At 45.6% G+C, this 14,436-nt stretch overlaps 1 protein-coding gene across 2 annotated transcripts in view; it reads right to left on the bottom strand.

Moving 5' to 3' along the window:
• Window positions 1–7,318: 7,318 nt before the first annotated feature.
• si:ch211-262h13.5 (uncharacterized protein LOC571127 homolog) overlaps window positions 7,319–14,436 on the bottom strand; it is a 28,919-nt gene continuing 21,801 nt past the window's right edge. For both annotated transcript variants that reach the window (XM_067994613.1, XM_067994614.1), the window contains exons 5-7: window positions 13,483–13,578; window positions 9,882–9,965; window positions 7,319–8,096 (exon numbers count right to left, since the gene is read on the bottom strand). In XM_067994613.1, the coding sequence (XP_067850714.1) occupies window positions 7,632–8,096; window positions 9,882–9,965; window positions 13,483–13,578 (645 nt within the window). In that variant the 3' untranslated portion in view covers window positions 7,319–7,631. The remainder of the gene's footprint in view (window positions 8,097–9,881; window positions 9,966–13,482; window positions 13,579–14,436) is intronic.

Here is a 14,436-nt window from a genome sequence, read left to right as displayed (position 1 = left end):
CAAACAATGACACAACAGCTTCTAAAATGAAGGTCATTTCAAGCACGCATACAGTACATGAGAGTACTGATCATTGAGGAGTTAAACAGCTTAACCCGAGGGTAGATAAATGAAAAAAACTGCTAATCTAAAATTGAACAGAAAATACTGGGAATGCACAACATGTCCATCAGCTGAAAAGAGAAAAGACAGGTTAACATTTTGGTTGTAGCCCCAATTAGCAGAACCATTTTTATTTTAATTACATACAGTGACATAGGGGCTGATTTTAAACCCCAAGAACGGGTGGGTTGGGGGCGAGTGGTAGTTGAAAATAGTTGTTTTTTTTGGATCACAAGCGCAAAATTTTCGGACTTTGCATTCCCAGTGGGAAGCCTGTACTTTTACGCACTGACGTTAAACCCAGAAATAAAGCCGGGTTGTGGTCGCGATCCTAAAAAACAACTATTTTCAACTCCCACCCACTCTCAACCCACCCGTTCTTGGGGTTTAAAATCACCCGCATAGAGTCCACAGCACAGAAACAGGCCATTCAGCCCACCTGGTCTCTGGTCTATGCTGGTGTTTATACTCCACATGAGCCTCCTCCCACTCTAACGACCTCTTCCCACCTTGTGTCTGTATCCGTCTATTCCCTTCTCCTTCATAGAATCATAGATTCATAGAAAGGTTACAGCACAGAAGGAAGCCATTCGGCCCATCAAGTCCGCACCGGCCCTATGCACGAGCAATCTAGCTAGTCCCACTCCCCTGTCCTTTCCCCGTAGCCCTGCACATTCTTTTGTTTCAAGTACTTATCCAGTTCCCTTTTGAAGGCCATGATTGAATCTGCTTCCACCACCCCCTTGGGCAATGCATTCCAGATCCCAACCACTCGCTGTGTAAAAACGTTTTTCCTCATGTCACCTTTGGTTCTTTCGCCAATCACCTTATATCTATGCCCTCTGGCTCTTGACCCTTCCGCCAATGGGAACAGTTTCTCTCTATCCACTCTGTCTAGACCCTTCATGATTTTGAATACCTCTATCAAATCTCCTCGCAACCGTCTCTGTTCCAAGGAGAACAATCCCAGTTTATCCAGTCTATCCATATAATTTAAGTCCTTCATCCCTGGAATCATTCGAGTAAATCTTCTCTGCACCCTCTCTATGACCTTCACATCCTTCCTAAAGTACGGTGCCCAGAACTGGACACAATACTCCAGTTGTGGTTGAATCAGTCTTTTATAAAGGTTCATCATGACATCCTTGCTTTTGTACTCTATGCCTCTATTTATAAATGTAAGGAATCTTACAACACCAGGTTATAGTCCAACAGTTTTATCTGTCCAAAGAGTTATCTGTTTTTAATACATTCTCTCTCTTTCTCTTCCTTTCGGATGTTTCTCTCTCTCTCTCTCTCTCTGTCTTTGGGCTCTGACCATTTGTATATTCAGTAGTCCTGTATGTAACGTCTCTCTGTCTGAACACTATTCGACACCTTTGATTGCCTTGACAACGGGCTGTTGGAAAGATTATCTGTAATCACCAGGCATTGTTCTCTGACTAGATATGCGGTACCTTCCATGGAATCCCACACTCACCTGACGAAGGAGAAAGCCTCCGAAAGCTTGTGATTTTCAAATAAAACTGTTGGACTATAACCTGGTGTTGTAAGATTCCTTACACCTATTTATAAAGCCCAGGACCCACTATGCTTAAGCTTTTTTAATTACTTTCTCAACCTGCCTTGCCACCTTCAACGATTTGTGTACATATACCATCAGATCCCTCTGTTCCTGTACCCCTTTTAGAATTGTGTCCTCTAGTTTATATTTAATTATTCATTTTTTCTACCGAAATGCATCACCTTGCATTTTTCCGCATTAAACTTCATCTGCCAAGTGTCCACCGATGTCACCAGCCTGACTACATCCTCTTGAAGCCTATCACTATCCTCCTCACTGTTCACGACCCTTCCAAGTTTTGTGTCATCTGCAAATTTTGAAATTGTGCCCTGTACACCCAAGTTCAAGTCATTAACATATATCAAGAAAAGCAATGGTCCAAGCACTGACCCCTGGGGAACACCACTGCACAACTCCCTCCAGTCCGAAAACCAACCGTTCACCACCACTCCCTGTTTCCTGTCATTCAGCCAATTCTGTATCCATGTTGCTATTGCCCCCTTTTTTTCATTCGTTCATGGGATGTGGGCGTCGCTGGCAAGGTCAGCATTTATTGCCCTTGAGAAGGTGATGGTGACGGTGAGCCGCTTTCTTGAACCGCTGCAGTCCGTGTGCTGTTAGGAAGGGAGTTCCAGGATTTTGACCCAGCGACGATGAAGGAACGGCGATATATTTCCAAGTCGGGGTAGTGTGTGACATGGAGGGGAATGTGCAGGTGGTGATGTTCCCATGTGCCTGCTGCCATTGTCCTTCTAGGTGGTAGAGGTCGCGGGTTTGGGAGCTGCTGTCGAAGAAGCCTTGGCGAGTTGCTGCAGTACATCCTGTGGATGATTCACACTGCAGCCACAGTGCACCGGTGGTGAAGGGAGTGACGCTTCAGCCCTGTCTTTTGCACTCACTCTGCCATCATTGAGGATGGGGATGTTTGCAGAGTCTCCTCCTCCCTTTAGTTGTTTAATTGTCCACCACCATTCACGATTGGATGTGGCAGGACTGCAGAGCTTTGATCTGATCAGTTGGTTGTGGAATCGCTTAGCTCTGCCTATGGCATGTTGCTTCCGCTGTTTAGCATGCATGTAGTCCTGCGTTGTAGATTTACCAGGTTGGCACCTCATTTTTAGGTACGCCTGGTGCTGCTCCTGGCATGCTCTTCTACACTCCTCATCGAACCAGGGTTGATCCCCTGGTTTGTTGGTAATGGTAGAGTGAGGAATATGCCGGGCCATGAGGTTACAGATTGTGCTGGAATACAATTCTGCTGCTGCTGATGGCCCACAGCGCTTCACGGAAGCCCAGTTTTGTGCTGCTAGATCTGTTCTGAATCTATCCCATTTAGCACGGTGATAGTGCCACACAACATGTTGGATGGTGTCCTCAGTGCGAAGAAGAGACTTCGTCTCCACGAGGACTGTGCAGTGGACACTCCTACCAATACTGTCATGGACAGATGCTTCTGCGACAGGTAGATTGGTGAGGATGAGGTCAAGTAGGTTTTTCCCTCGTGTTGGTTCGCTCAGCACTTGCCGCAGTCCCAGTGTGGCAGCTATGTCCTTCAGGACTCGGCTAGCTTGGTCAGTAGTGGTGCTACCGAGCCACTCTTGGTGATGGACATTGAAGTCCCGCACCCAGAGTACATTCTGTGCCCTTGCTACCCTCAGTGCTTCCTCCAAGTGGTGCTCAACATGGAGGAGGACTGATTCATCAGCAGAGGGAGGGCGGTAGGTGGTAATCAGCAGGAGGTTTCCTTGCCCATGTTTGACCTGATGCCATGAGATATCATGGGGTCCAGAGTCAATGTTGAGGACTCCTGGGGCCACTCCCTCCTGACTGTATATCACTGTACCGCCACCTCTGGTCGATCTGTCCTGCCGGTGGGACAGGACATACCCAGGGATGGTGATGGAAGAGTCTGGGATGTTGGCTGAAAGATAAGATTCTGTGAGTATGGCTATGTCAGGCTGTTGCTTGACTAGTCTATGGGACAGCTCTCCCAATTTTGGCACAAGTCCCCAGATGTTAGTGAGGAGGGCTTTGCAGGGTCGACTGGGCTTGGTTTATCTTTGTCATGTGGGTAGAGGGAGCAAAAATCTAGCAGGCCGAAAGCAAATGATGGGGTCTGAAACAGAAGGGATAATTATAACGTTCCAGGAAAGGCTGGGGAGGGGTGGGAGGGTGCGTTAAAAGTTTAAAAATGGCAAATCTGACCCCCAACCCAACACCAACCCGACCCCAACCCGCCTCCAACGCACCCACTTCCAGTTTTAATGGAGGCGGGTTGGGGTCAAGCAACTAACCTGCTCTCTGGAGGTAGGTCTGGCCTTAAAATATTTTAATGAGACTGCTTGCCTCAAATTTAACCAGTGTTTCACATTTAACTCCTGGAGGATGGGTTTTTTTGGGCCTCGGGAAACCTGGTAACTGAAGGGAGGCGAGAACGGCTGAATGGAAGAGGTAAGTGCCTTTCCAGCACTGCTTGTGGATCAGGAGGAGCAGGAGCATTCCCCCCTACCCACCAAGCTACCCTGTAAGCCACCCCATGATCCGACCCCCTCGATTGGTCGACCCCCTCCACCACTGCGATCGGACCCCCCGATGTCCAACAGCTCCCCCGACCTCCAATGTCCAACTCCCCCCCCCCACCCCGACCTCCGATGTCCAACTCCTCCCCGACCTCCGACGTCCAACTCCTCCCCGACCTCCGACGTCCAACTCCCCACCCCAACCTCCAATGTCCAACTCCCCCCCCGACCTCTGATGTCCAACTCCCCCCCCCACCCCGACCTCCGATGTTCAACTCCTCCCCTGACCTCCAATGTCCAACTCCTCCCCTGACCTCCGATGTCCAACTCCTCCCCTGACCTCCAATGTCCAACTCCTCCCCTGACCTCCAATGTCCAACTCCTCCCTGACCTCCGATGTCCAACTCCCCCTCGACCTCCGATGTCCAACTCCCCCCACCCCGATCTCTGATGTCCAACTCCCCCCCCCCGACTTCCGATGTCCAACTCTCCCCCCGACCGCCGATGTCCAACTCCCCACCCCGACCTCCGATGTCCAACTCCCCCCCCTGACCTCCGATGTCCAACTCCCCACCCCGACCTCCGATGTTCAACTCCCCTCCCCCGACCTCTGAGGTCCAACGCCCCACCGCGACCTCCGATGTCCAACTCCCCACCCTGACCTCCGATGTCCAACTCCCCCCACCCCCACCCTCCGATGCCCAACTCCCCCCCCCCCCACAATGTCCGACACCTCCACTCCGGTCCTTGGCTGCCTACCTGTCCAACAGCCAGTCAGCCTCTCAATCCGGCTGGCTGTGGCCAGGAAACCAATTCGAAAAATTTAATTCAGGTCCTGGTGTTAAATTGGGCAGGACCTCCAGGAAACTCGTATTTCCTGGTTTCCCGGCCGTTAAATCTCCTCTCTGGTCCTTTCCCACCTCCCCGTTATTAGCGGGGCCAGAGGCTGTGGAGTGGTGGAGTGGCACAGCCCCATCTCCTTGTTTGATGGATGGTAAAGAGGACATGCTGCTGCGTGAGGTGGGTGCCAAGAGGTTTTGCCCTATTTGGTACTTTAGGACACTCTCCCCACAAGACGACAATGCAGCATGCTTGGCACAAAATGACGACCAGGGACACTGTAACAAATGTTGAAAATATTTCCTGTCATGTTCCCTTTATATCTAAGAAACCAGTTTTGGAAGCCAAAAAGGCTGTTCCTTTGTTCTATGAGCAGATGAGGTACTAATGACTACACAGATGCAAACAACAAAATGTTCCTGTTTTTCTGAATGATCGTATCTGCTATGAATGGCTGCCAAGCTTCCAATTCAGTATGCAAATGAATAATAAAAAATCTATTGTCAAATGTATTCCTGTTATGTAATAAAAAAAACAAAATGCTGGAATGCTGTTTTAACAAAGAAGCTACACTCAAAACATTGAGCTAGCTTACCTCATTTCAGAACATTTTACATTCTAATTTCAGATTTCTAATATTTACCATTTTTTCTTTCTATCTCTTGTTAGGTCACGCCTTATGTTTAGGAAGCCCATCAAAACACCATCAACAAACATCTTCTAGGCTATCAAATACTATAAATCATTATTTACTTTTGGATAGGGAAGGAACAATTGAGATTTCCCACTTAATAGACAGTTATGCTGTTTACCATGCCTGTTGGGTGGAGTTCCTGCTATCTGCTCTGCCGAGCAAAACCTCAAATCCACAGCTGTCCATTCCCAACTAGTCACTAGGGAGATAAGTGGCTTATTTTGGGATCAAGTTGATTTGAGACAAAGTTTGAGCCTTTGCTAGGCAGAGAGCAGGTACCAGGAATTGCTCCCAAGCAGAATGGTGAGCAGCACAACTCACCATAAGACACATGAAGCAATTGCTACCAACCACTTGACCATAGCATGGACACACACCTTTGAATAGTTGGAGATGTGTAGCTTCATCAGCAACCGCTTGCCTCTCCACAATCCAGCCAAAATAGGCACAAAGCTATGGATATATGAACACATTTTCACATGCCTTTCCTTCAGCAGCTGTCATGTCAAGTCTCAGAGTGTCCTCAACAGCAATTCGTTAGACATCTGCCTGCAGCATTGTGGAAGGACCAAGCAAGAATATCTTGTGATGTGCCAGTCATCTTGGTCTTCTAGATGTCTAAATCTAATGCTGCATGCTATGCTTATTTAATCAAGAATCTCAAGGCGTTGGCAAAGAGACATTCTCCCTGTGAGGCTACAACAGGTTATTGTGGAGAAGAGCTCTTCCCAAATGCAACTGGTTCCCCTTTTTGCCACAAATCTATCTAGTATTTTGATTCTGGATTTTATGCATGGATAAAAGGAAATCCTTTTGCTTCTCTATAATGCTCTCACTTATAGAGCTATCTGTAACACATCCACTTATAAGGATAACTAAAAGTATTGTAATGATGATTGGTAATTTTGTAAATATTATCATAAGTTGATGTACATGGTTATTGGTACCTGCCTATAATAGGTGTTAGCCATGGCTCAGTGGTAAACCTCTCGCCTCTGAGTCAGTACCAACAACAACTTGCATTTTTATAGCGCCTTTAACATAATAAAATTTCCCAAGGCGTCCCGAGCCACATAAGGGGGTATTAGCACAGATGGCCAAAAGCTTGGGCTAAGAAGTAGATTTTAAGGAGCATCTTAAAGTAGGTTGTGGGTTCAAGCCCCACTCCAGATGCTTGAGCACATAATCCAGGCTAACACTCTAGTGCAGTACTAAGGGAGTGCTGCAGTCAGAGGTGCCATCTTTTAGATGAGACCTTAAGTCAAGGCTCCGTCTACCCTTACAGGTGAGCATAAAAGATCCCATGGCACTATTTCAAAGAAGAGAAGTGAAGTTCTCCCTGGCCAATATTTATCCCTGAACCAACATCACTAAAAAACAGATTATCTGGTCTTTATCACATTGCTGTTTGTGGGACCTTGTCTGTCGTATTTCCTATATTTTTCATACATTACAACAGTGACTCCACTTTAAAAGTACTTCATTGGTTGTAAAGAGGTCATAAAAGGCACTATATAAATGCAAGTCTTTATACGTATTTCATATGATATTGATGGCTGTTCTTAACTACACTGTGTAAAAGAACTTTTCCACCTTAAGTATGCTAATTTCAAACACATTTTATTGCACACACAGTGTAACAGTGCCACATAACAGTAGAAGATTTTCAAAATTACACTGGCTTCTTCCAACAAATTGCTGCTACGTTATGACACATATTTCAATTGTGCAATTCCCACGTACATTTACGATTACATTTTATTACTGTAAATCTCCCTAAGGTAGGGTATAATGGAATTTTGGCATGCTTAAATTATTCTGATATGGTTAACTATCTATGAAATAGTGCACCATTGCTGTGAAGAATGGTTCTGCTTTATTTTTGGAAAGAAAAAAAGAGGGTTAAATCTGTTCACTGATGCTCAGGATACTTGTGTTTTCCTGGGCAGGTTGTCAGATCTGCAGGCAGGTCAGGGAAGTGAATAATTGGTTTCCCAGCGCTGGTAATATGTTCTTCAGAGGATTCTGAGGACTCGGTGTTCGCTGATCGTTTGCGTTTAGGAGGAGTACCATCAGCTTGTACGAATACTGGAGTAATAGTGTCTGGTGTTGCACTAGTAACAACATGGATTTCTGCTCCTTCAGCATCAGTATTGTCTTCTGGTGCCACCTCAGTAACGCCTTCGCCTTCTGGTGCTGGTGGAGCACTGCCTTCGCCTTCTGGTGCTGGTGGAGCAGTGCCTTCCCCTTCTGGTGCTGGTGGAGCAGTGCCTTCCCCTTCTGGTGCTGGTGGAGCAGTGCCTTCCCCTTCTGGTGCTGCTGGAGCACCGCTTTTCCCTTCTGGTGCTGCTGGAGCAGTTCCAGTACCCTCTGCTACCTGCAATGTCACAATGTTAGGGTTATATTGTAGCTTTAAATTATTTCATTGCTAAATTGTGACAATCGATTCTTTTTCATGTAGTTGAAGATTTAGGAACTAAAAAAACCTTGCTTTTTTTGTTTCTGAAAGACTGACGTCATTTTTATTATCATTCAAACATTAATTTGAGAGATACTTGAATATATATGACATATATAATTCAAGTTCTTTCTTCCTTCTATTGAAATAGTATCACAAGCAATGTGTTATGGAGGATTCACTTTTGTAAAGGATTGGCTTCCACATTGCACTGTGGTAATGTCAGTTTAATAAAAATGTAGTGATACCAGTGTATATATTGGATAGACTATTGGCCAGCATTGCACAGATTTTAGAGTAAATTCCTGTGTGCTTTACTCTTCCCTGTAACCTGTGTACAGCTGGGTGGAGGATTTGGGTTATATTGTCCTGCATCCTCTTGGCCAAACAAGCAAATGGGCTTCCATGTATCTCCAATTGAGAAGACAAATGGTCTGACTGACATGGTAGCCCTTGCTCTGCTCCAACCAGATGCCTGGTGATCTTGGACTTACTGCTTCCAGTGCATACAATCTGGAAACCTCCATGCCATGTCTTCCATATTCTAGCCAGGCAGGTACTTGGTCTGGAACGCATGCTACCATGCTTCCTCCTCCAGGCAATAAGTTTGGATCACGTGTTGTCCGCTCCTCGTGCCAGAAGGTTGGATACCAAATGTATCTCAAGACCATCACAAAACTCCAGGACAACAGAGCATTCTGTTGGAGAAGGGTTGCAAAAACTGTAAAGAAATGGGAGGGTGAAGATTGGAACAGGATCATGCCAACCCAAGGTTGTTTTGTAAGAGTGTGGATCAAATCTGTCAAAACTTTTGCTTTGGACTGTCCGATAGCAATGTAATCAATGAGGAATTGTCATCTTCTCCTCCACTCTTGGGCAAGCGGATATGATATGGGCATTTTAGCCATATAGAATATTTGTTATTTCACTAGGTCCATGTAATTAATTGATCCAAATGTAAGAGGGTGCTCTAGATGTTCGGAATCAAGAATACTTGTAACAAATATAAAATTTTGGCTACAGTATTGCTTTTGAAGACACTGGCTGCCTAAAAATGAAAAGGGAAACATCATCCCAAGGAACGTAGGAACAGGAGTAGGCCATTCAGCCCCTTGAGCCTGTTCCATCATTCAATTAGGTCATGGTTGACCGGTATCTAAACTCCATTTACCCACTCTTGATCTATAATCCCTTGATACCCTTACATAAAAATCTGTCGATCTCAGTCTTGATCATTTCAGTTGACGCAGCATCCGCACCATTTATGTGTAAAAGTGCTTCCTGAATGGTTTAGCTGTAATTTTAAGGTTATGTGCCTTGTTTTGGACTCCCCCACCAGAGAAAATAGCTTCTCTATAACCACCCTATCAAATTGTTTATCATTTTAAACACCTCAATTAGATCACTCCTCAACCTACTAAATTCAACAGAATATAAGACAAGTTTATGCAACCTGACCTCATAATTTAACCCTTTAAGCCTTGGTATCATTCTAGTGAATCTGTGCTGTACCCCCTCCAAGGTCAATATATCCATCCTGAGGTGTGGTGAGTTGTACTTTATGAATAATGTTAAGCAGGTAGTAAACATTATTGATAGAGTACCTGCAGACGATGTAGTGTGTGTTTAAGTGTTGATCTGCATCTGTATTAATATTGGTCTCTATTTGGAGTGTGTGTTTTAGACTGAAGATTAAGGCATTACCTTTGTACCATAGAGCTCACAAACTACGTCGACTATCTCATCAGGATTGCCAGGAGTGACAGAGCCTGCACAGAATCCAAGTTCCTACATTAAGGTAAAACACAGGAGTAAATATAATGATTAAATATCTGGTGATGTTAAATTATTTTACTTTGCATGAACATAAGAACATAAGAAATAGGAGCAGAAGTAGGCCATACAGCCATGCTCCCTGCCCACCTTCTTTTATCAGGGCAGAGCAGAGATAAGAGACAAATTGAATGTTGAAATCGGAGGGATAATTCTATGCCCCATGCTGCCAATGGGGAGCTATTTTTGCATGGAGTATGGGTTGCACAATCAATCTAACAATGTTTTAGTACTGTTTCTGACCCTCACTCCCTATGAATGCTCCCCACTGGGACCATGGGACCACAACATTACTGTGCTGATCCTAAACTACAATTTTTCCAGATTTCACAATCCAAACCTCCACAAAGTAGTTGCAATGTTTTCTGAAATGATGACAGAAAACGTGAAAGCTTACCTCAAATGGACACTTCTATCATCCAAATCTGAAATAATCTTTACAAGGGAATTTGTATCCACATTTCTGGATCAACCAGATTTGGATCCATCCAGATTCAGAAACGACATCAGTGCTCAGTCCCAGTGTTTCTAGCTATTGCTGATCTAGCTGGTCATCCAATCAAGTGTAAGTTTCCGTTAAGCTTGGAGTTCAATGCCTTTGTGATATACAGGAACATAGGAACAGGAGTAGGCCATTCAGCCCCTCGAGCCTGTTACGCCATTCAATTAGATCACGGCTGATCTGTACCTCAATTCCGTTTGCCTGCCCTGTTCAATATCCCTTGACATCCTTACTTAACAAAAATCTATTGATGTCAGTCTTGGAAATTTCAATTGACCCAGCATCCACAGTCTTTTGGGGAAGCGAGTTCCAGGTTTCTACTAGCCTTTGTGTGAAAAAATGCTTCCTGATTTCACTCCTAAATGGCCTAGCTCTAATTTCAACATTAATACCAGGATTTTAGTAACATATTTACACCACTGATTACAAATGTGATGCAAAATTCAGATTAGAGTTGCCAAATCAAAACCACCCCTAATTGTGTCTCCTTCACTGATACTTATCCAAGGCAGTGCTTTGGCAGTGCAATAATGGGCACAATTTTAAAAGGGAAAAACGGGTGGGTTGGGGGCAGGGGGGGGGCATTCAAAATCGCAACCATTTCGGACCCGCCCCCAACCTGCCCACTTCCGTTTTTCACCGGGGCGGGCGACCAACCCACTCCCAGGAGGCGGGTTGCTGATTAAAACCTTTCAAGGAGGCCGCGGGCCTCCATTTTCCCAATTTCAATCCCCGGGGGCCAGAATTCCCGAGCCTTCTCTTTTACGTCACGTGAAAGGAGGCGAGAAAGCTCGAAACTAGCAGGTAAGTGGATTTCTGGCACAGGCTGTGGGCCCGAAGGAGCATGAGTGCTTCCCAAGCACAAAAAGCCTACCTGCAGCGACCCCCACACCCCCAATCTCTGACCCCTCCAACGATCTTGGACCCCACCTCGATCTCTGACCCCCCCCCCATGATCGCGGATCCCCCCCCCCCCGATCTCCGACCCCCGCCAACGATTGTGGCCCCCCCGATCCCAACACTCCCCCTGCGACTGACCCCCGATCCCTCCACCCATGACTGACTCCCCCCCCCAATTTGACCCCCGTGCTCACCGGCGCCCCCGTGCCAACCCATGCCCCCAGTGCCCACCCATGGTCCACCGTGCCCACCCACATCCGTACAAAAAAGACTTACCTGAACCCGTCGTCTCCCTGGCTGCTCTCCCGTCTGCCTGAGACCAGCCTGTCAATCAGGCCAATCAGTCGGACAGCAAACCGACAAAAAAAAAATGTCCTTACATCAAAATCGTAAGGACGTCCGGGAAACCCGTACTTCCGGGTTTCACGTCCGCAATTTGACCTCTCCACCCTGGAGTCAAAATCATGCCCTATGTGTTAGTTCCACTGTGTCATGAGGATTTAGCACAATGCCCGTGGTGTGCATAAATGCTGCTGTCTATACCTGCCTACCAGCATGGGTCTCATTCCTTAGGTTGACAAATGATACATCAGTTACGCAAAATAATAGCTACGTAATGGCCCCGATTTTCAAATGAAATTGTGGGTGCGTTGGGGGTGTGCTGCAAAAATTGGGAAAATCCCGAGCGGGTGAGGAAGCCGGCTCCAAGCCGCCGGGTCCGGGTTTCCCACAGACGTGCGTGTGCGCGCGCGCTTCCCGAATGTGGAAGTTCCACTGGCTTTAATTGTTAAAGAACCAAATGTACCTCATTGAGGCACTTAAAGTACTTTATTTCTGACACAGCAGACAGTTAAACCGATTTTAAACTTAACTGGGCGGCTTTTCCACGGCTTCCGATTCACGCCTGGTTAAACCAGGTGTGAAGGGCCGGATCAGGCAAAAATAAAGTAAATAAATTAAATAAAAAACCATTGCACAAAGTTAAAAAACAAAACAAAATAAGTCCGATGTCCTCCTCTCCCCCCGGTGTCTCCCTCTCCCATGTCTCTCTCAGCCCCCGATGTCTCCCTCTCTGATCTCCACCTCTCCCCCCAATCTCCCCCGATCTTCAGCGCCCTACACTCTCTGTTCCAGCTCCGGATGGCGTCTCTCTCACTTTCTCTCCCCCGCCCTCACCTCAGCGTTGCAGATCCTGTCGGCAGACAGCCTGCCAATCATGCTGGCTGCCAGGCGCGAAACCCGGAAACAACTTTAATCACCATCAATGACATCGCAATTGCGTCGGAAAAGGTGAGTTCTTTTAAAATTCGGGTTTGCCACACACCCCCGCTGCCATCCCACCACCATTTTAAAATTAAGCCCAATGTAATACATATGTGCCTGAGCATGCATGATGATGGTGCTCCATGAATGAACTCACTGCATGTGGCCTGAATAACCTAGCTCACCCAACTGAGATTCATTAACTAACATCACCTCAGCAGTTAGCAGTCACACCAGTAAATTAAGTTTAACCACATTTAACCCAACAACATTGAGATCAGCTCAGCCTGTTGGCAATGGTCAGCCCACCTGTACAAATGAAAATATGTCCTACAAGGATCTGATAGACATTTAACAACTATCATGACATTGAGATGTGGTGACAAATACTGACATAAAACCCGTTGGCAACTTCACAGTATGGTTCACAGAGGTTTCAGCCCTGCCTAGCACAGCTTCCAACACCGCACTTCCCAGAGTACCTTGCAAACAAATACACACACATGCACAGACTTAGCGCCTATAAATCACTAATGATGCAATTATTCTCTAGGTTAGGCTACTCTCACTACTAGGTCTTAATTGTTCTATAACCAAACCATCTGAACTCATTTGTTACATTGAAATCTTTTACTCATTCCCAAGTAAGCATTATTCAACAAATAAACTATCAGACCTCTCAAGTTATATTGCAAGCTGTAACTAGATATCTATCATTCCATTTCTAAACTACCTAAATGTTTTGGTTTGATTATAATCTTAAACTCGGTCTACATTATTTACCTATTCTGACTGCAATGTACTCACAGGAGATAAAAGGAGCAATAGAACACATGCATTTCTCCCTTTGACACATGCTGTCTCCCGGATGACGAATTCCACCAACACCGGAGTCCCAGGTCCCTGAAACATAATCACAATAATGTTCATAGTAAATATCTATGTGGCTCATTTTTTGCTTTTATTATGATTGAAAATCCTAACTTTGCAGCCATTGCTGCAAAGAATTTATATTTTTGCCAGGACCATCTGAAAACAAAACAGGAACTTGAAGCACCTTTGTGCACCTGCCCTGCAAAGTAGCAGTATGATACATTGGTGAGACTATCAAATTTATGCTGCATTGGTGAACTCAATAAGCTAGCAGCATGGTGCACTGGTGAAGCTGTGAAAACATGTTAAACTAATAGTCATGTTCAAAAAGAAGCAATGACATGGAACTTGGTTAAGTGACAGGAAACAGAGAATAGTGGTGAACGGTTGTTTTTCGGACTGGAGGAACGTATGCAGTGGTGTTCCCTAGGGGCCGGTACTAGGTCCACTGCTTTTCTTGATATATATTGATGACTTGGACTTGGGTGTACAGGGCTCAATTTCAAAATTTGCAGATGACACAAAACTTGGATGTATAATAAACAGTGAGGAGGATAGTGATAGACTTCAAGAGGACATAGGCTAGTGGAATGGGCGGATACATGGCAGATGAAATTTAACGCAGAGAAGTGTGAAGTGATGCATTTTGACAGGAAGAACAAAGAGAGGGAATATAAACTAAATGGCACAATTCTAAAGGGGGTGCAGGAACACAGAGACCTGGGGGTATATGTGCACAAATCTTTCAAGGTGTGGCAGGGCAGGTTGAGAAAGTGGTTAAAAACGCATACAGGATCCTGGGCTTTATAAATAGAGGCATAGAGTACAAAAGCAAGGAAGTTATGATGAACCTTTATAAAACACTGGTTCGGCCACAACTGGAGTATT

This window comes from Heptranchias perlo, chromosome 13 (assembly GCF_035084215.1).
Source record: "Heptranchias perlo isolate sHepPer1 chromosome 13, sHepPer1.hap1, whole genome shotgun sequence".
NCBI lineage: Eukaryota > Metazoa > Chordata > Chondrichthyes > Hexanchiformes > Hexanchidae > Heptranchias > Heptranchias perlo.
Note: the sequence above shows the minus strand (reverse complement) of the source record. Positions and strands in the feature narration are given on the sequence as shown.